General features: G+C 35.3%; 1 protein-coding gene across 1 annotated transcript in view; it reads left to right on the top strand.

Moving 5' to 3' along the window:
- The window catches only part of LRP1B (LDL receptor related protein 1B), a 1,916,825-nt gene that overhangs the window by 1,298,652 nt on the left and 597,704 nt on the right, over positions 1–20,469 (top strand). Inside the window, exons 28-29 of the mRNA XM_082690181.1 lie at positions 2,884–3,015; positions 4,348–4,575. Of these exons, the coding sequence (XP_082546307.1) occupies positions 2,884–3,015; positions 4,348–4,575 (360 nt within the window). The remainder of the gene's footprint in view (positions 1–2,883; positions 3,016–4,347; positions 4,576–20,469) is intronic.

Genomic DNA, 20,469 nt, shown 5'->3' with positions numbered 1-20,469 from the left:
TCTTTCTTCTTTCTTCAGCTCCTTTAGGTGTAGGGTTAGTTTGTGTACTTGAGACCTTTCTTGTTTCTTGAGAAAGGCTTGTACCACTATTTACTTTCATCTCAGGACCGCCTTTGTTGTGTCCCACAGATTTTGAACTGTTGTGTTTTCATTACCATTTGTTTCCATGAATTTTTCTAATTCTTCTTTAATTTCCTGGTTGACCCATCCATTTTTTAGAAGAATGATGTTTAGTCTCCATGTATTTGGGTTCTTTCCAAATTTCTTGTGATTGAGTTCTAGCTTCCGAGCATTGTGGTCTGAAAATATGTAGGGAATGATCCCATCTTTTGATACTGGTTGAGACCTGATTTAGGACCCATGATGTGATCTATTCTGGAGAATGTTCCATGTGCACTAGAGAAGAATGTGTATTCTGTTGCTTTGGGATGAAATGTTCTGAATATATCTGTGATGTCCATCTGGTCCAGTATGTCATTTAAGGCCTTTATTTCCTTGTTGATCTTTTGCTTGGATGATCTTTCCATTTCAGTGAGTGATAAAGTCGGGGAGTGTTAAAGTCCCCTACTATTATTGTATTATTGTTGATGTGTTTGTTCGATTTTGTTATTAATTGGTTTATATAGTTGGCTGCTACCATGTTAGGGGCATGGATATTTAAAATTGTTAGATCTTGTTGGACAGACCATTTGAATATGATATAGTGTCCTTCCTCATCTCTTATTATAGTCTTTGGCTTAAAATCTAATTGATCTGATATAAGGATTACCACCCCAGCTTTCTTCTGATGTCCATTAGCATGGTAAATTCTTTTCTACCCTCTCACTTTAAATCTGGAGGTTTCTTTGGGTCTAAAATGAGTTTCTTGTAGGCAACATATTGATGGGTTTTGTTTTTTATCCATTCTGATTTCCTGTGTCTTTTGATTGGGGTATTTAGTCCATTAACAATCAGGGTAATTATTGAGACATATGAATTTAGTGCCATTGTATTGTTGTCTCTGTTCCTTTCTGATCAACTACTTTTAGGCTCTCTCTTTGCTTAGAGGACCCTTTTCAAGATTTCCTGTAGAGCTGGTTTGGTGTTTGCAAATTCTTTCAGAATCCCTTTTCTGGGAGATATCAACAAAGACAAAAAAGGGCACTAATATAGTGATTCTTTACTTAGGTTCCCAGGGGGCCTCTGACCTCTAAATGTCCTCAAGCTTAAATTCCAGAACAAGAAAATCGGCATTTTCACATAAATACTGGGAAAGTGTTTCAGTCTACTGTTTATGCAGTGCCCTGGGGATTGTAGCCTGCCGAGGTCTGTTTCTCCAACTGTTTCAGACCATGAGGCCCAGAAATGTAATCCTGCCTGACCAAGAGAGCTAGATGCTCAAGAAATGTCCCCTGTGAATGCAGTACATCTCTCCCAGCTTTGGTAGGACAAGCAGTGGCTATGGTGCATAAGGGTGGGGTGCTTGGCTGGCCAGTTAGAGCTGGACAGATTGTGGCTAATGTGTGCAAGGTCAGGGTGTCCAGGCTGGAGCTAGTAGTGTGGGTTGAGGAGGATTTTCTCTGAAACCATGTCTCTGCCTCTCCTACCTGTTTTAGTGTGGCCCTTTTATTCTTTGCTGTGGAGGTGCTATTTAGCTAGCGTTCATGTCCTTTTCATATGGCATTATTCTATATATATATGGCTGTAGATTTGTTGTGTCTATGGAAGAAGGTGAGTTCAGGATCCTTTTATGCCATCATATTAAAATCTCTTCTTTATTGATTTTCTTATAAAAATGTTTCTGAGTCTTTCATTTCCTTTGATTTATTTACTTTTAAACAAATGCAAAGACATTGATTATTATTTTACCTAAATACTAGCAAAACCCACATTGAGTATCAAGTACAGTTAATCTTTCATATCCTCTACAATTTCATTATAACCCATTTATTTTTGGTCTTTGTGCTTTAAAACTCTACAGAACAGGCATTAACTACTCTGAACAATAGGTTCACTTGTTAGGAAGATGAAATAAGTTGAAAACTAAAATATTGTCAGTGGGACCAGAAGTTGTAATACTTTTCTGCCTTTAATTTAGTATCCTTATTCTAATAGACAGGTTCTATAAAAATAAGATTTAAGAGAATAGTTATTGATCGACTGAGATTAAAATCTTATCCAAAAGGCATAATGACAGAACATGAAGCACAAAAGAATAAGAGAATTACATTGAGCTGTAAAATTTAATATTCCACTCTAAATTTGAATATATTATAACTTACTTATACAATATAGTTTAACAGGTCTGCATAAGTAGAGGAAACTTTAGCCAGTTAGTAGAGAGAAAAAAAAAAATGAAAGCGTAGATATCTTAATCATGAAGGATGTTAAACATTTCTTCACTTAGGCCTCTGATTTGATAAAAAGCATATAACCTGAAGGAAGGATATGTAGGTAACAAGAGCAGTTTCCTGAAGAAACACTAAGAGTGGTGTGCTGAGGCACAAAGGGAGTCTGTATGGTGGGTTAGGAAAGTAACACTCAATTCCTGGATTATGGTTTAGTTGAGTTTATTATAAACTAAATTTAGTAATTACTCCTTTTTTCTCTCAGAAAAAAATCCTTAACAAATATTTCCTTCTAAGGAAATAGGATGCATATATTTAGACTTAGAGAAATTTGAGGGAGTTAACTTAGTTGTTATCGTTGAGGAGGAAAATGTTTTTATTAATGCAATTGCTATGTATGATTATCTATTATTGTCGTATTAATCATCCCAGTAATGGGTGCTATATAGGGAACTTCACTTTGAATTATTACATGAATAACCCTTGTCAACCTCAAAGGTTCCCTAATATATTTCTTCTACTTTTTCACTGTTAATATTTCACTGTGTAATTACAGCTCCCAATCCCTGTGCAGCTAATGATGGCAAAGGACCCTGCTCTCATATGTGTCTGATCAATCATAATAGGAGTGCTGCTTGTGCGTGCCCTCACTTGATGAAACTTTCCTCAGACAAGAAGACCTGCTATGGTAAATTTCTTGAAGTTCTTATCTAAATTTCAAATTGAATTCTCTCAAATGATATTAGCATTAAGATTTTCCTCAAAGTGAAGCAGAAGAGATTTTTAATGTCCTTAAGAACATTTGAGGCAGTGCTACTTCCAGACTGTATTGATGATTCATCTACTTTTGGGAAGACTGACAAATTCTTTAAATATGTGATATGCTGCACTTTACTATTTATTACCTTATTCATTTTTTTTTTCTTGCTGCTTTCTTATTTGGTGTGTTGGCAGGATTTATCTCTACAAAGCAGGGAGATTTGTAAGTGAAAGGGCATTTTCAGAAAGTGATGATGTAGGTAACCATGTAACAAAGAGGTACTTAACAACTTTAATCTCCTCCTGCTCTTCTAAAGTTACTTTCACATCATTTTATAGGGGATTATCAACTTAAAGGGAGGAAGAATGAGGTAAAATTTTTGACTTTGAAATATTTCTTAAAAATATTTAAACAGCACACTTAAACTAGAAAAAATGATAATGAAATTCATGAATGAAATCAGACTGTAAGGTTTTTTTTCTGTTTTGGTTTCTTTTAATTTTGAGTAATTTTTGTTTATTTGTGGAGCAATTACTTTCAAGGGCAGAAAAGAATGTGCTTACAAAATCTTAACTCAGGAATGTAGGTGCATGATGATTTAATTAATTATATATAATCTTAACATATCACAACAACAATAATTCCAAAGAGACAATGAAATAATAGATTATTTGTGACATCTATTTCTATTTAATCTCCTATTTTATAAACTCAGTTCCAAAGGTGCTTATGGGAAGTAAAAATGATGCAATGCCTCATAATGTTACTTACTACAGATTTTTAAAAATGTGTAATAAAACATACCTTAACATTATTTGAAGCCCAATTTTGACAAGGAAAACATGAACATGACTTTTAAATCCATGTTTAATTTTATTGAAATAGTATAAAAAATGTTCTTAGATGCCTTCAAAAATCATTTAATTTTGTTCTTATTAGGTAAAAAGAACAAATACCATTTGATATTTCCAGAGTTCATGTGTTTTAAGAATTGTTTAAAATTATAAGATCAAATCATTGAGAATTTCTTGGTATTTCTAACTAAAGAAAAATAATGACTTAAGAATTCTAACTAGTTTTTCATTTGTTTCTTAATAATTTTAATTTAAATAATAACTCATTTATGCCTATCAAATCTCAATTATGATTTTTTGATGTTAAAATTCTTTTAAATAACAAGAAATAATTTTAGAATTTCTAGATTGCTTCAAACTTGCCAAGGTTAGAAGAGAAAAACACTTATTTCTGTTTCTTTTCTAGAAATGAAAAAATTTCTTCTTTATGCAAGGCGTTCTGAAATCAGAGGAGTGGATATTGATAATCCATATTTTAACTTTATCACGGCCTTTACAGTTCCTGATATTGATGATGTTACTGTGATAGACTTTGATGCATCTGAAGAACGTTTATACTGGACAGATATTAAAACACAAACCATTAAACGGGCTTTTATTAACGGAACTGGGTTGGAAACTGTTATTTCAAGAGGTAAGAGCTTTGCACATTACAACTTAAAAAAATGTCATTCAATTTATAATAATCACAAGTCTCTTTTGTATGTTTTTTTAAATTATCCAATTCTGTGTTTTTAATTGAAAGTTGGAATTGATTATTCAGAGATTTAATAATATGCTATGTCTTTACAATTGTATAATGCTATAATTATGTTGCACATAATAGTCTGATAACTAGAAATTTTGTTTCAAAAGAAGAAAAAAAATCAAAAGTGATCTCCTTAAAATTTGTGGATTTCTAAACAAACATTTCAAGACTTATTTTTTGCTGATGGAGGAATGGTAATTTGTGCATACACAAAATATAGAATATTGGGAAGGACTTCTTTTCCTCTTTGGGCGCAAGCTTATTATCAACTTCCTTTGCATAAATTTTTACAGAACTAGAGTACACAAATAAGACAGGGAACTTATTTCTATCCACATCCTAACCTAGCAAGTTACATTATAACTTATTGGTAAATGTTGTTAAATTAACTATTAAAAAAAATAACTTTCCCCAAAGTAGAAAATATATCTGAAGTGAAGTTAGACATACTTACAGATACCATGACTTTAAATATTTAACATTGAGTTATCCTAGTCTTTGTTTGAATCTTGGTGTATTGTGATTTCTGGATCAGTTATTGTTGTTGTTATTATTGTTATAATTAGTTGTAGTAATAGTTTAGTTTATCTTCATTGAGTATCTTAGTATATATATTGCATATATATAATATGTTAGTTTTATATATATTTATATATATAGTATATATATGTGTATAGTATGTATTTAGTATAGTATTATTATATTAGTATATCGACATAGTATATCTTCATTGAGTATCTGCTTTTTTCATGACTGCAAAACCAAACAAGACAGTTTCTGTTCAATTTCATTTTCCAATAAGCATGAGAGAGTGATTTGGAAGAGGATAGAAGAAAGGGTGATCAGTAATCCATATAGATATATCAAACTCTCATGCTTTGAAACATACTAAAAATTTAAAATCAGAACTTATATGAGGAATGATCAATCTCTTAATTAAAGCAATAAGAAGTGCAGGTTTTAAATTCACAGGTTTTCAAGAGTTTCCACATATCATATTTAAAAAGCTGGCTTGAGTATTACTAGTAGATCTGAGAGTCTTTAACCACTAAAGTGTTCTTTTATTTATGCTAGCTCTTTACTCATCTAAGTTTAGTGCTATTAAAGCAACTTGAATAAATTGGTTATAAACTTGTTTAAATACTTATTTCAAACTTCCCATAAGAGAATAACCTTTATAAGAAAGCTAATGCAAATATTTTTTCTTCTTAGACTATTTTTTTACAGAGGAGAGGGAAATAATGGTTTGATTATTATCCAATTGTTAGACTAGGTAATGATCATTAAATACCTTGAAAGATCATTTAAAGGACGTTACGTGCCTTCTAAGACTGACAGTCAGGTGATCTCATAAGAAATTCATCAAAGTCTAACAGAAAATTGTTTAAGCACTTCATCATGAATGTGAAATCCTTACCAAAAGGCTTTGTGAATTGTATGAAGGGAAAGATGTTATATCTCAGGAAAACGTGAGGACAATTTTCTATCAATATAGATTGGTAGCTAGTAGTTATGTAGTAACTGTAGTAGTTGATGAATTTGTCTTCAAGAAGTTCACAGGCTTCTTTTCATTTAGTGGACTTTATTTATAATTATTGCCAAAAATTGAACAATGATATTTTCTTACCAACAATTAATAAAATATATTCATTAGGATCAATAACCATTAATTCAACCATTTTGAAAATATTGAAATATATATAAGAAATTGATGGAGAATCATTATTGGCTGAATAATATGAAACAGAACAAGAAGGACATATTATACAAGCTGATAGAGCTAAAGAAATAAGTAGGAACTGAATCTAGACTTTATAAGTTTTTGATTTTTATATTAGTACTGAAAATAATGAGAGCCAAAGAAGTATTTCAAGGAGGCAGCAGTTGTATGGTTAGGCAAATACATACATAGCTGTTTGTATTTGCCTTTGGAAAATATGAGTTCTAGCTTTTAGGATTAGTAGAGAATTGAAGAGGTGTGAGATGGAGGCAGGTGACTCTGGGAGACTGGATCACTGGCTGGTATAGCAGTTTTAGTAAGATGTGATTGAAACATGGACTAGAAGGGAAACAAAGAAATGAGGGAGAATTATAGAAACATAAAAGAGTGAAAATATAAAGTAACTTAATTAATTGGATATGAAGGTTGAGGAATAGATATTGTCAAAGATAAGTCCTTCATTTCTGGCTCACCTATAAGTTGAATGATGTTGCATTTTCCTTTCTTCCAGGGTGAAATCTTGTGAAGGACTGATTTATCTTTCCATTAATAGAAAGCTTGAGATGAACTTTTGACAGTTCAGCTTGTGAGCTCATCAAAGTGTCTCAAATCCTGCCAGTAATTGTACTGTATTTTATCCTTTCATCTTTTGGATTCCCTGTGAATGTCTGACCTTTCTCTTATTTCTTACATGCTGGTCTCTGTATCTTCTCACTTCACTGTCCTTCCTCTACTGGACTTTGTCTTGAGATTCTCTCTTTTCTTATCTTCCTTAACCAAAGTCTAATGTGAAATCTGCTTCATAAATCAGACTCTACATTTGTCATTGCTCCAATCAGACCGTTTCCTGAGAAAACACTGAACCTTCATGAAAGAGTCTAGAAATAGTTTGCCTGCCATGCCATTCTCCATATCCTAAAATACTAAACTTCTCTTAATTTATGTACTACCTACACAAGCTATTGGTTACAGTTACATGTACAAAGCACACTTCATTATAAACATAAATGCTAACAAATGACTATAGATGTGTTCTTTGTATAAACTAACAAATATTTATAGTCACATGTATAGTTGCATCTTTAAAACACAAAAAGGTAATTTTATTCTAAGAAAAATTACTGCACAATTCACAGCAAAGGTTTTTGCTACTGGTCTGCAGCCTGACTCTCTGGTGGTAATTAATTCTTACCCTTAAGTCACTTCTTCGTCCAGATATTTTTCAATTATTGGTGCTCTCAGGTTTAGTTTTTTTTTTTTTTTTTTTTTAAAGATTTTATTTATTTATTTGACAGAGAGAAATCACAAGTAGGCAGAGAGGCAGGCAGAGAGAGAGAGGAGGAAGCAGGCTCCCTGCTGAGCAGAGAGCTCGATGTGGGACTCGATCCCAGGACCCTGAGATCATGACCTGAGCCGAAGGCAGCGGCTTAACCACTGAGCCACCCAGGCGCCCCTCAGGTTTAGTTTTTTGATGTGATAAATAATACTAGCTGTCCTTAAAGTGACAAGCACCATAATCTCATGTAATCTTTACAAACCTATTATTAAGAAATACTTTCATTCTGTGGATGAGAAAGCTTAAGCTTGTGAAAGCTGAAACTCTTGTCTCTGAAACAAAGGGAGTATACAGTGGAGCCACGGTCACACTCTGGACTGTATGTTTAGAGCTCCTGTCACTCTCATTACTCTGCAAAGAGAGAATTTGGGACTTCATCCCCAGTGACTGGGTGTTAACCTTTTATGCTCAGTTGCCTCTCCTGAGTACTTATTTATATAATGCCCACCATTATACCTTACTAGATAAAAGACTGTCCCCCACAAACTTTAAATTATCATATCAAGAAATTAACTTTCAATGAACATAGTAAGAAGAAAAGAAGACATTAACAGGCCTTAAAGTTCTAACTGGGAGTTACGTAGTTGGGTTTCCACATTTGTATCTATTCTTCTTTCTTTTAATTTTTTTAAAATTTTCATTTTATTATTTTTATTAATTATTTTTGTTATTTGCCCCAGGGGTAATTTTGTGAATCATCAGGCTTACACACTTCACAACATACTTCATAACACTAACTCGGGTATATCACATATCCTCCCAATGTCCATAACTCAACTACCCTCTCCCTACCATACTACCCCCGATAACCCTCAGTTTGTGAGATTAAGCGTTTCTTATGATTTGTCTCCCTCCTGATACCATCTTGTTTCATTTTTTCCTTCTCTACACCCCAAACCCCCCACTCTGCCTATCAAATTCCTCATATCAGGGAGATCATATGATAATTATCTTTCTCTAATTGACTTATTTCAAGAGCATGATACCCTCTAGTTCCATCCACATCATTGCGAATGGCAAGATTTAATTTCTTTTGATGGTTGCATAGTATTCCATTGTATATATATACCACATCTTCTTTATCCATTCATTTGTTGATGGACATCTAGGTTCTTTCCACAGACTGGCTATCGTGGACATTGCTGCTATAAACATTTGAGGGCACGTGCCACTTTGGATCATTGCATTTGCATCTTTATTTTTTTTAAAGATTATTTATTTATTTATTAGAAAGAGAGATCACAGGCAGGCAGAGAGACAGGCAGAAAAAAGGAGAGGGAAGCAGGCTCCCTGCTGAGCACAGAGCCCATTGCAAGGCTCAATCCCAGGACCTAAGATAATGACCTGAGACAAAGGCAGAGGTTTTAACCCACTGAGTCACCCAAGTGCCCCAACATCTGCATCTTTAGGGTAAGTACCCAGTAGTGCAATTGCTGGGACATAGGGTAGCTCTATTTTCAACTCTTTGAGGAACCTCCATACTGTTTTCCAGAGTGACTGCACCAGCTTGCATTCCCACCAACAGTATAGGAGGGTTCCCCTTTCTCCTCATCATTGTCAGCCTCTGTCATTTCCAGACTTGTTTATTTTAGCTATTCTGGCTGGTGTAAGGTGGTATCTCTCCATGGTTTTTGATTTGTATTTCCCTGATGCCAAGTGATGTGGAGCACTTTTTCATGTGTCTGTTGACCATCTGGATGTTTTCTTTGCAGAAATGCCTGTTCATGTCCTCTTCCCATTTCTTGATTGGATTATTTGTTCTTTGGGCGTTGAGATTGATAAGCTCTTTCTAGATTTTGGATACTAGCCCTTTATCTGATATGTCATTTGCAAATATCTTCTCGCATTTTGTCAGATGTCTTTTGGTTTTGTTGACTGTTTCCTTTGCTTTGCAAAAGCTTTTGATCTTGATGAAGTCCCAGTAGTTCATTTGCACCCTTGCTTCCCTTGTCTTTGGTGATGTTTCTAAGAAGAAGTTTCTGTGGCTGAGGTCAAAGGTGTTGCTGCCTATGTTCTCCTCAAGGATTTTGATGGATTCATATCTCACATTGAGATCCTTCATCCACTTGGAGTCTATTTTTGTGTGTGGTGTAAGAAATAGTCCAGTTTAATTCTTCTGCATGTGGCTATCCAATATTCCCAACAGCATTTGTTGAAGAGACTGTCTTTGTTCCATTGGACATTCTTTCCTGCTTTGTTGAAGATTAGTTGATCATAGAGTTGAGGGGCTATTTCTGAGCTCTCTATTCTGTTCCATTGATCTATGTGTCTGTTTTTGTGCCAATACCATACTGTGTTGATTATGACAGCTTTGTAATAGAGCTTGAAGTCTGGAATTATGATGCAACCAACCTTGGTTTCCTTTTTTAAGATTTTATCTAATTATTTGACAAAGAGATATCACAAGTAGTCAGGGAGGCAGACAGAGAGAGGGAGAAGTAGGTTCTCGCTGAGCAGAGAGCCAGATATGGGGCTCAATCCCAGGATCCTGAGATCATGACCTGAGCTGAAGGCAGAGACTTAACCACTGAGCCACCCAGGTACCCCCAACCTTGGCTTTCTTTTTCAACATTCCTCTGGCTACTTGGGGTCTTTTATGGTTCCATATAAATTTTAGAATTATTTGTTCTATTTCTTTTTTTAAAAATGATGTTATTTTGATAGGGATTGCATCAAATGTGTGGATTGCTTTATGTAGCATAGACATTTTCACAATATTTGTTCTTCCAGTCCATGAGCATGGAACGTTTTTCCATTTCTTTGTGTCTTCTTCAATTCTTTTCATGAGTATTCTATAGTTTTCTTAGTACACATACTTTGCCTCTTTGGTTAGCTTTATGCCTAGGTATCTTATGGGTTTGGGTGCAATTGTAAATGGGACTGACCCCTTAATTTCTCTTTCTTCTGTCTTGCTCTTGGTGTATAGAAATTCAACTATTTTGTGTGCATTGATTTTATATCCTGACACTTCCCTGAATTCCTGAATGAGTTCTAACAGTTTTGGAGTGGAGTCTTTTGGGTTTCCCACCTAAGGTAACATATGATCTGCAGAGTGAGAGTTTGACTTCTTCTTTGCCAGTTTGGATGCCTTTTATTTCTTTTTGTTGTCTGATTGCTGAAGCTAGGGCTTCTAGTGCTATGTTGAATAGCAGTGGTGATAGTGGACAGCCCTGCCATGTTCCTGATCCTAGGGGAAAAGCTCTCAGTTTTTCCCCATTGAGAATTATACTTGCTATGGTTTTTCATAGATGGCTTTGATGATATGGAGGTATGTACCTTCTACCCCTACACTTTGAAGAGTTTTGATCAAGAAAGAATGCTGTACTTTGTCAGATGCTTTTTCAACATCTATTAGGAGTATCATATGGTTCTTATTCTTTCTTTTATTAATGTATTGTATCACGTTGATTGATTTGAAGATGTTGAACCAACCTTGCAGCCCTGGAATAAATCCAACTTGGTTGTGGTGAATAAACCTTTTAATGTACTATTGGATTCTCTTAGCTAGTATTTTGGTGAGAATTTTCACTTCTGTGTTTATCAAGAATATTGGTCTGTTTCTCCTTTTTATTGTAGTCTTTGTCTGGTTTTGGGATCAAGGTATTGCTGGCCTCATAAAATGAGTATGGAAGTTCTCCTTCCATTTCTATTTTTTGGAACAGTTTCAGGAGAATAAGAATTAATTCTTCTTTAAATGATTGGTAGAATTCCCCTGGGAAGCCATCTGGCCCTGGGCTCTTGCTTGTTGGGAGATTTTTGATGACTGCTTCAAGCTTCTTACTGGTTATGGGTCTGTTCAGGCTTTCTGTGTCTTTCTGGTTCAGTTTTGGTAGTTTCTATCTCTAGAAATGCATCCATTTCTTCCAGATTGTCAAATTTGTTGGCATATAGTTGCTCATAATATGTTCTTATAATTGCTTATATTTATTTTGTGTTGGCTGTAATCTCTCTTCTTTCATTCATGATTTTATTTATTTGGGTCCTTGCTCTTTTCTTTTTGATAAGTCTGGCCAGGGGTCTATCAATCTTATTAATTCTTTCAAAGAACCAGCTCCTAGTTTTGTTGATTTGTCTATTGTTTTTTTGGTTTCTATTTCATTGATTTCTGCTCTGATCCTTATGATTTTCTTCTCCTGCTGGGTTTAGGTTTTCTTTGCTGTTCTTTCTCCAGCTCCTTTAGGTATAGGGTTAGGTTGTATACTTGAGACCCCTTGGGACTGTGTTTTCTGTGTCCCAAAGATTTTGAACTGTTGTTTTTGAACACGGTTTTGTTTGAACATTTGTGTTTTCATTTTCATTTGTTTCCATGATTTTTTTTTCAATTCTTTTTTAATTTCCTGGTTGACCCATTCATTCTTTAGTTGAATGCTCTTTAGCCTCCATGTATTTGGGTTCTCTCCAAATTTCTTCTTGTGATTGTGTTCTACCTTCAGAGCATTGTGGTCTGAAAACATGCAGAGAATGATCCCAATCTTTTGGTACCAGTTAAGACCTTATTTGTGACCCAAGATGTGATCTATTCTTCAGAATGTTCCATGTGCACTAGAGAAGAATGTGTATTCTGTTGCTGTGGGATGGAATGTTCTGAATATATCTGTGATGTCCATCTGGTCCAGTGTATCATTTAGGGCCTTTTTTTCCTTGTTGATCTTTTGCTTGGATGATCTGTCCATTTCAGTGAGGGACGTGTTGAAGTCCCCTACTAATACTGTATTATGGTCAATGTGTTTGTTATTAATTGGTTTATATGATTGTCTGTTCTCATGTTAGGGGTATAGGTATTTAAAATTGTTAGATCTTCTTGTTGGACAGACCCTTAAAGTACTATATAGTGTCCTTTTTCATCTCTTACTATAGTCTGGCTTAAAATCTAACTTATCTTATATAGGGATTGCCACCCCAGCTTTCTTTTGATGTCCATTAGCATGGTAAATTGTTTTCCATGCCCTCACTTTAAAACTGGAGGTATCTTTGGGTCTAAAATGAGTTTCTTGTAGACAGTGCATTGATGGGTCTTGTTTTATTATCCATTCTGATACCCTGTATCTTTTGATTGGGCATTTAGCCCATTTACATTCAGGGTAACAATTGAAAGATATAAATTTAGTGCCATTGTATTGTTTGTAAGGTGAGTGTTACTGTATATTGTCTCTGTTATTTTCTGGTCTACTGCTTTTAGGCTCTCTTTTTGCTTAGAGGACCTCTTTCAATATTTCCTATAGGGTTCGTTTGGTGTTTGGTAATTCTTTTAATTTTTGTTTGTCCTGGAAACTTTTTATCTCTCCTTCTATTTTCAATGATAACCTAGGTTGTCATCCCAAAGCAACAGAATATACATTCTTCTCTAGTGCATGTTTTTCTCGTTTAGTGCTCTGTATATATCCTGCCAACTCTTTCTGGCCTGCCAGGTTTCTGTGGATAAGTCTGCTGTCTAATATCTAATATTTCTATTATTGTATGTTACAGACTTCTTAAGTTGTTTTCAGGATTTTCTTTTTGTCACTAAGACTTGTAAGTTTTACTATTAGATGATCGGGTATGGACCTATTTTTTATTGATTTTGAGGGGGATTCTCTGTGCTTCCTAGATTTTGATGCTTGTTCCTTTTGCCATATTAAGGAAATTCTCTACTATAATTTTCTCTAATAATTTTCTTCCCTCTCTCTCTTTCTTGTTCTGGAATCCCAATTATTCTAGTATTGTTTTGTTATGGTATCACTTATTTTTTGAAATCTCCCCTCATGGTCCAGTGGTTGTTTTTCTCTCTTTTGCTTGGCTTCTTTATTCTCCATCATTTGGTCTTCTATATCACTAATTCTCTCTTCTGCCTCATTTATCCTAGCAGTGAGAGCCTCCATTTCTAACTGCACCTTATTAATAGCTTTTTTAAATTTCAGCTCATTTAGATTTTAGTTATTTTATTTCTCCAGAAGGGCTTTCATTTCTCCAGATGGGGTTTCTCTTATATCCTCCATTCCATTTTTTAGCCCAACTAGCACCTTGAGTATTGTTGTTCTGAATTCTAGTTCTGACTTATTACCAATGTCCATATTGATTAGGTTCCTAGCTGTCAGTACTGCCTCTTGTTATTTTTTTCATGATGAGTTTTTCTGCCTTGTCATTTTATCCATATATGAATATGAGTGAGAGAAAAAAATACTAAAAGGGTGGCAAAACACCTGAAAAAAAATGTATGCTAACAAAATCAAAAGAGATCCAAAACTGGGAGGAGAAGAAAGAGGGGGAAAGGAAATAAAAATAAAAAATTTATACACACACACACATTTGACTGGTGAATAGAACAGAGCCACCCACTTGATTTTGGGTGTATTTAAATTTCTTAAAAGAATATCCTCCCAAATATTTAAAGAAAGAAAAACTTACATATATAGAAAAATAAATGCAAACATGATGAAGAGATGGAATATGACAGTAAAGATGAAAATTTTTTAAAAATTCTAAAAAAGGAAGTGATAATAAGTTGTTTGGAAAAAGAAAAAAAAATAGAGTAGGAAATGTGCTCAGGCTGGAAAGTAGAACAAAGCCATGTTTGAGATTAGAAATTTTGTTCTATTAGAAGAAATTGTATCTTAAAATTTTTTAGGAAAAAAACCATACTTATACAAAAAACAAGATTAAATACAATGAAGGGATAAAATATGACTATAACAATAAAGGTTTTAAAAGTTTTTTTAGAAAGGTATTATTAAGATAAACAAGTTAAAAACATTAAAAGAGGAAAAGTTAAAAAGTGGAATAAAAAATATTTTTGAAAAAAATTAACTTTTCAAGACTTAAGTGACATGGGGAAAAAGCCATTAATTCTATTTATTGCTTTCCCCTAACTCTGGAGTTCTGCTATTCTCATTGATTCATGAACTTTGTCTTAGCTGGATGTTCTTGCTGATTTTCTGGGCAAGGGGCCTGTTGCAGTGATTCTCAAATGTCTTTCCCTGAGGGGCACCTAGGTGGCTCAATGTGTTAAGCCTCTGCCTTCGACTCAGGTCATGATCTCAATTTCCTCGGATCAAGCCCTACATCGGGCTCTCTGTTTTGCAGGGAGCCTGCTGCCCCCTCTATCTCTGGATGCTGATTTGCCTAACTTGTGATCTCTCTCTCTCTGTGTCAAATAAATAAAATCTTAAAAAAAAAAAAGTATTTGTGCAAGGCAGAATTGCACTGCCTTTGCCATGGACAGGCCTAAGTATTCTGCTTGGTTTGCTCTCAGAGCTTTTGTTCCCTGAATGCTATCCTTAGAGCTCTGGAGGATGGGAATGAGGATGGCACCTCCCAATCTCTGGCCCAGAGGAGCTGAGAGCTCAGGGCCCCACTCCTCAGTGTGCTCCCTGAGACAAGCAGTCAATCACTCCTGTCTCCCTGGTCTCCAGCCACAGTCCAAGCTCACCTGGCCTGTGACCAAGCATTTCTATCTCTGGTTCATGGCCCTTCCTTATGTCTCTAAACCCAGCAGATTCCTGCCATGCTGCTCTTCCCAGAGCAGGAAGGTGGGTCTCCCTGGATCTGCCACATGTGGGGTTCTTGCTTGAAGAGCAGTGGCCCAACTGTGCCTCAGATCACCATTTAAGGTAACTCTGATCTGAAAGCTCACTCCTTGGCTCTGTCTCTGTATTCAGCTTCTCACTCAGATACCTAACAGCTCTGCCACACTCAGACACCCCAAACCTTCCGTGACCCTGCAGGTCCTGAGACCACACTGTCCTTGTGAGGGCTGCACCTCTGCTTAGCCTCTGCTGTGATATCTCTCAGTGGAGATGACTTCTGAAAGTTTGGATTTTGTGCTCTGCTGCTCCACTGATTTCTGGGAGCTGGCCCCTCCCCCTGTGGTCTAACTTCCCATTGCTTCGGACTCACTTCTCTGTACTTCCTACCTTTCAGAAAGTGGTTGATTTTCTGTTTCTAGAATTGCTGCTTTTCTTCTCTTTGATCTCCTCTTGGGTTTGTAGGTGTTCAGAATGTTTTGATAATTATCTAGCTGAACTCCTGGAACCTAATGTCATTTCAGTCAGCTACTTTTCTGCCATCTTGCCTCTCTCTGTGTATCTATTCTCCTTTTATCTATCATTAATTCCCCATACAGTACTTTGAAGTAAATGTTACTTTCTGTTTTTAAAAATGACGAGTCATTTAATTCATAGTAAGAAATGGTAGGGCTTGTTTCATCCAAGTTGGAATTGACTTTAAAGTTCTGTGGTTTTTCCCTCCTGACCCAGAGTCCCTCTCTTTTACAAATAAGGAACTTTGCCAGATAGAGAACAGAAAATCTTAATAACCACATGGTTTGTACAAATATTTATTTCCAATATTCATTTAACAAACATTCAGCATAATCTGCTGATTTCACCTAGTAGCACCTCGGTGAAGCGTAAAAGTATTCCATCCCTTTCCCAATAGTTTGGTTATTCTGACATAGAAGAAAAAGCTTTTAGAGATATGTTGGTAGCATTATAAGGTCCCAGGCTACTGTCAATAAAAATTCACTTTTTACTGGGAAAAAAATCCAGATGTATCTGGTTATTCTAGGGCAAAGTGAATCATTCACTTCTGGAAAATTAAGGGCTCAACTTTGGGCAAGTACCATTGACTGAACAAAGTTCTAGAGTCATCTACCATCTGAAAGCATCTGAGTTTAGCAGATGCTAAAATGAACAAAAAGAAGATTAATACACATTAGAAGTTATCTGTTTATTAAAAACCCTCATTTGTATGGTAGGGAATTATCATATAATCATATGTTTTTTTAACTGTAAAAATATAAACTCTTTAAATGTAGACTTTTGATCACATTGCTATAATATAAAATTTAATTCTCAATGGTACTTTGAATTTAATCGGATTTATTTCAAAGTAGATTTCCATTATTTTTTTTTATTTGTTTATTTGACAGACAGAGATCACAAGTAGACAGAGAGGCATGCAGAGAGAGAGAGAGGGAAGCAGGCTCCCTGCTGAGCAGAGAGCCCGATACGGGACTCGATCCCAGGACCCCGGGACCATGACCCGAGCCAAAGGCAGCAGCTCAACCCACTGAGCCACCCAGGCGCCCCTAGATTTCCATTATTATTTGAAATTGTTACCCACTTCTGCCAACAATTATTTTGTCACTGAGTACTAAATTCATCCGTTCCCTCTGTTTTGCAAGACACCATATTTAATTGTACCCATTAATAAAAATGCTTAAAGAAAAAAAAAAACAACAACTATTATGAAAATTGGTCCAGCAAGAATGAAGGAAAAGAAAACAAGCCAGTAATAAAAGTGAGATCTAGAGTCTAGATTTTGGAACCAGGCCTTGAATTCAAGAGAGTTTGAGTAGTAGACATCTGTTGTTTTGCCTATTTCTAAATAGCATTTTCTTTTTTTTTTTTTTTTTTTTTTAAAGATTTTATTTATTTATCAGAGAGAGAGGGAGAGAGAGCAAGCACAGGCAGACAGAATGGCAGGCAGAGGCAGAGGGAGAAGCAGGCTCCCTGCCGAGCAAGGAACCCGATGCGGGACTCGATCCCAGGACGCTGGGATCATGACCCGAGCTGAAGGCAGCTGCCCAACCAACTGAGCCACCCAGGCATCCCTTCTTTTTTTTTTTTTTTTTAAAGGTTTTATTTATTTATTTGACAGAGAGAGATCACAAGTAGGCAGAGAGGCAGGCAGAGAGAGAGAGGAGGAAACAGGCTCCCTGCTGAGCAGAGAGCCCGATGCGGGCCTCGATCCCAGGACCCTGAGATCATGACCTGAGCCGAAGGCAGCGGCTTAATCCACTGAGCCACCCAGGTGCCCGAGAAGGATAGTATCTTATTTTATTTTTTCCCTATAGGGAAATTCTATATGTGGTTTCTTATGTGAAACATTAGATGGGTGAAGAGATGGCTATATTTAGCTAAGACTGTCTATAACCTCAGGCAGCTTAATGTCTGGTGAAAGAATGAGATATAAACAGCTAACCAAAATATAAGGCTATATGAAATATGCAGTTTAATAAGGGTGTAAGCTACTTAGAAAATTAGCACAAGGAATACCAACTTATTATATGAGATCACCAAAGAGCTCACTTAGGAAATAGCAGTCAAATTAGACCTTGGGGGGAAATGCTAGCAGATCAATCCAGGTTGAAATATCAGTAGTTACAAAGCTCTGGATACTTCATATGAAGTGAGGAGCAAGTAGTGAGCAGTAGCTAGACATTCAAGAAGAATAAATTATAAGGTTAATGAGACAGGCAGAGCACAAAAGGTTTTACCTCAGGAAAAAGAGCTGTTTTTGTATTTTTGTATTTTTTTTTTCTAAAGGCAGTGAGAAACCACTAAAGACTTTTACAGCTGGTTAAAGGTCATGATTCAAACTCTTTTGAAGGTAAATTATGTGGAAATTTGAAACACTGAAAATAAGAATTATAGATAAGGATACAGCTAGAAGGTTAAGAAATGTTCTAAATCTAGAGCAAAAATTAGACTAGAACAATGAGAGGTATAAGAAGGTGATACATATCAGGGGTATGATATAGAAGTAATCAAACCTGATGGCTGGGAGAGAGGTGAGTTATCCAGAGGTGATTATTGGAAAGATGTTGGATACATGATGCAGATGTAAACAAAATAGACACCCTTGCTTTGGATATTTTCCCAAATCAGCAGTGAATTATTCCTATAAAATATCAATATTTATAGGTTTAGGAGATTAAGAGATATGATTAGGGAAAAGTTGCAGTTCTGCTTCAGATTCTCTAGGAAAAAAGAAACAATAACATAGGCTTGGAATACGTATATTTGTGTTAAAACTGATGAAACCAAGACAATGATAAACACTATATTATTCAGAGTTGAAGAAGCATAAAATTAGTGAAAGCGTACATAGAAGGCTCCTAAAGTATTTTCAATATTCTACTTCTTAAGCTGGATTGTGTTTATGGATGTTTGGTTAATTTGTATCCCATGTGTTATATATAGTAACATGTGTGTGTTCAGTTTTTCTTAGTTGCAATAAATGGAATATTTAACATTTACAAAGTTCCCTTGAAAAAGCTTGGCAAAATGTTACCAATTTGCTTTTTTTTTTTTTTTTACTTTGTCCCTAAAAACAAATACACAATTCCCCAGAAACCCACTTCAAATGAATTTTGATTGGATATAGCCATATCTGCTCTCAGAAAATTATGACAGTTGAGATCCCCTCCTTTTTTGAAAGCATATCTGATTTTGGGCAAAAGCCTTCATGCCTACCTCTAAGATGCTGGTATCAGCAGGTCCACTCCATAGGGAAGAGAAAAAAGAAAGAGAAATTTCACAAGCAAAGAATGGACAACGATTATATGTGTGTGTTTATGTGTTTTCCATTTAGATTTATCTACATGTCAACCAATTTATGTGCTTACCCCATTCCTCTTTCAACTAAGGCCTTTGTCCTGTGGTCATTTCTCCTCTCACTAACTTATGTCTTTTAATGTTCCTTTATATTACTGATAATCTGTTGGTGATAATCTGATATATTGTCTGAAAATATATTTATTTAGCTTTTGTTTTTGATATTTTTTCTGATCATGGTAAAATATACATAAAATTTATCATCTTGACTCTTTTTAAGTGTACAATTCAGTAACTTTAAGTACATTCATACTGTGAACCAATCTCCAGAACTCTTCATCCTGTAAAACTGAAACTTTATAGTCATTGTTTAACTCCTGGTCATTCTGTTCCCCAAGTGTCTACCATTCTACTTCCTTTGTCTATGAATTTAAGTACTCTAGGTGCCTCTTATAAGTGGAATCACACAGTATTTGCCTATTGGTGAAGGGCTTATTTGACACAGCATGATGTCTTCAAGGTTCATCCACAATGTAGCAAGTGTCAGAATTTTTTTTTTTTTTTAGCACTGAATAATATCCCATTGTGTTTGTGTATATTTAACTATATAGGTAGGTATATCAATGCACATTTGGGTTATTTGCACCTTTTGGCTACAGTGAGTAATTCTGCTGTGAACGTAAGTGTACCTTTAAGACACTGCTTTCAGTTCTTTTGGGCATGCCCCCAGAAGTGGAATTGCTGGATCATATGGTAATTCTATTTTTAATTTTTTTTTGAGAAATTGCCATGCAGTTTCCCACAGAGGCTGAATCATTTCACATTCCTACCAAGGTTCCAATTTGTCCACATCCTTGTCAACACTTGGGTTTTGGTTTTATGGTGGTGATAGTCGTTGTTTTTACAGCAGCCATCCTAATGGGTGTGCAGTGGTCTCTAATTGTGATTTTGATTTGCATTTCCCCTATGATTAGTGATGTTGAACCTCCTTTCGTGTTCTTGTTGACCCTTTTTGTATCTGCTTTTGAGAAATGTCTATTCCATCCCTTTGGCCATTTTTTAACTAAAAATATTTTTGTTGTTGAGATATAGATATAAAGATAATTTTGTTGAGTATGAATTTCAAGTTGAGTTATTGTCTCTCAATCTTTTGCAGATATTATTCTACCATATTTTACATTATTTATTCCTATTAAGAATCTCCATGTTTATCTAACTAAATGCTTTTAACATTCTTTCTTTGTCTTCATGACGATGTTTTTATTTAGCTACCGAGGGTCTGTTGTGCCTCCTATGGGATCATATCTTGCATCAGCCCAGGGAAGGAAAAAACCCTCAAATATTATTTCTCACCATTTTCTATAACCTAGTCTATTTCCTCCTTCAGAAACTTTGACTAAATATGCTTG

This window comes from Mustela nivalis (assembly GCF_964662115.1).
Source record: "Mustela nivalis genome assembly, chromosome: 11".
In the NCBI taxonomy this organism is placed as follows: Eukaryota; Metazoa; Chordata; class Mammalia; order Carnivora; family Mustelidae; genus Mustela; species Mustela nivalis.
The sequence above is the reverse complement of the archived record's forward strand: the minus strand, read 5'-3'. Positions and strand labels throughout refer to the sequence as shown.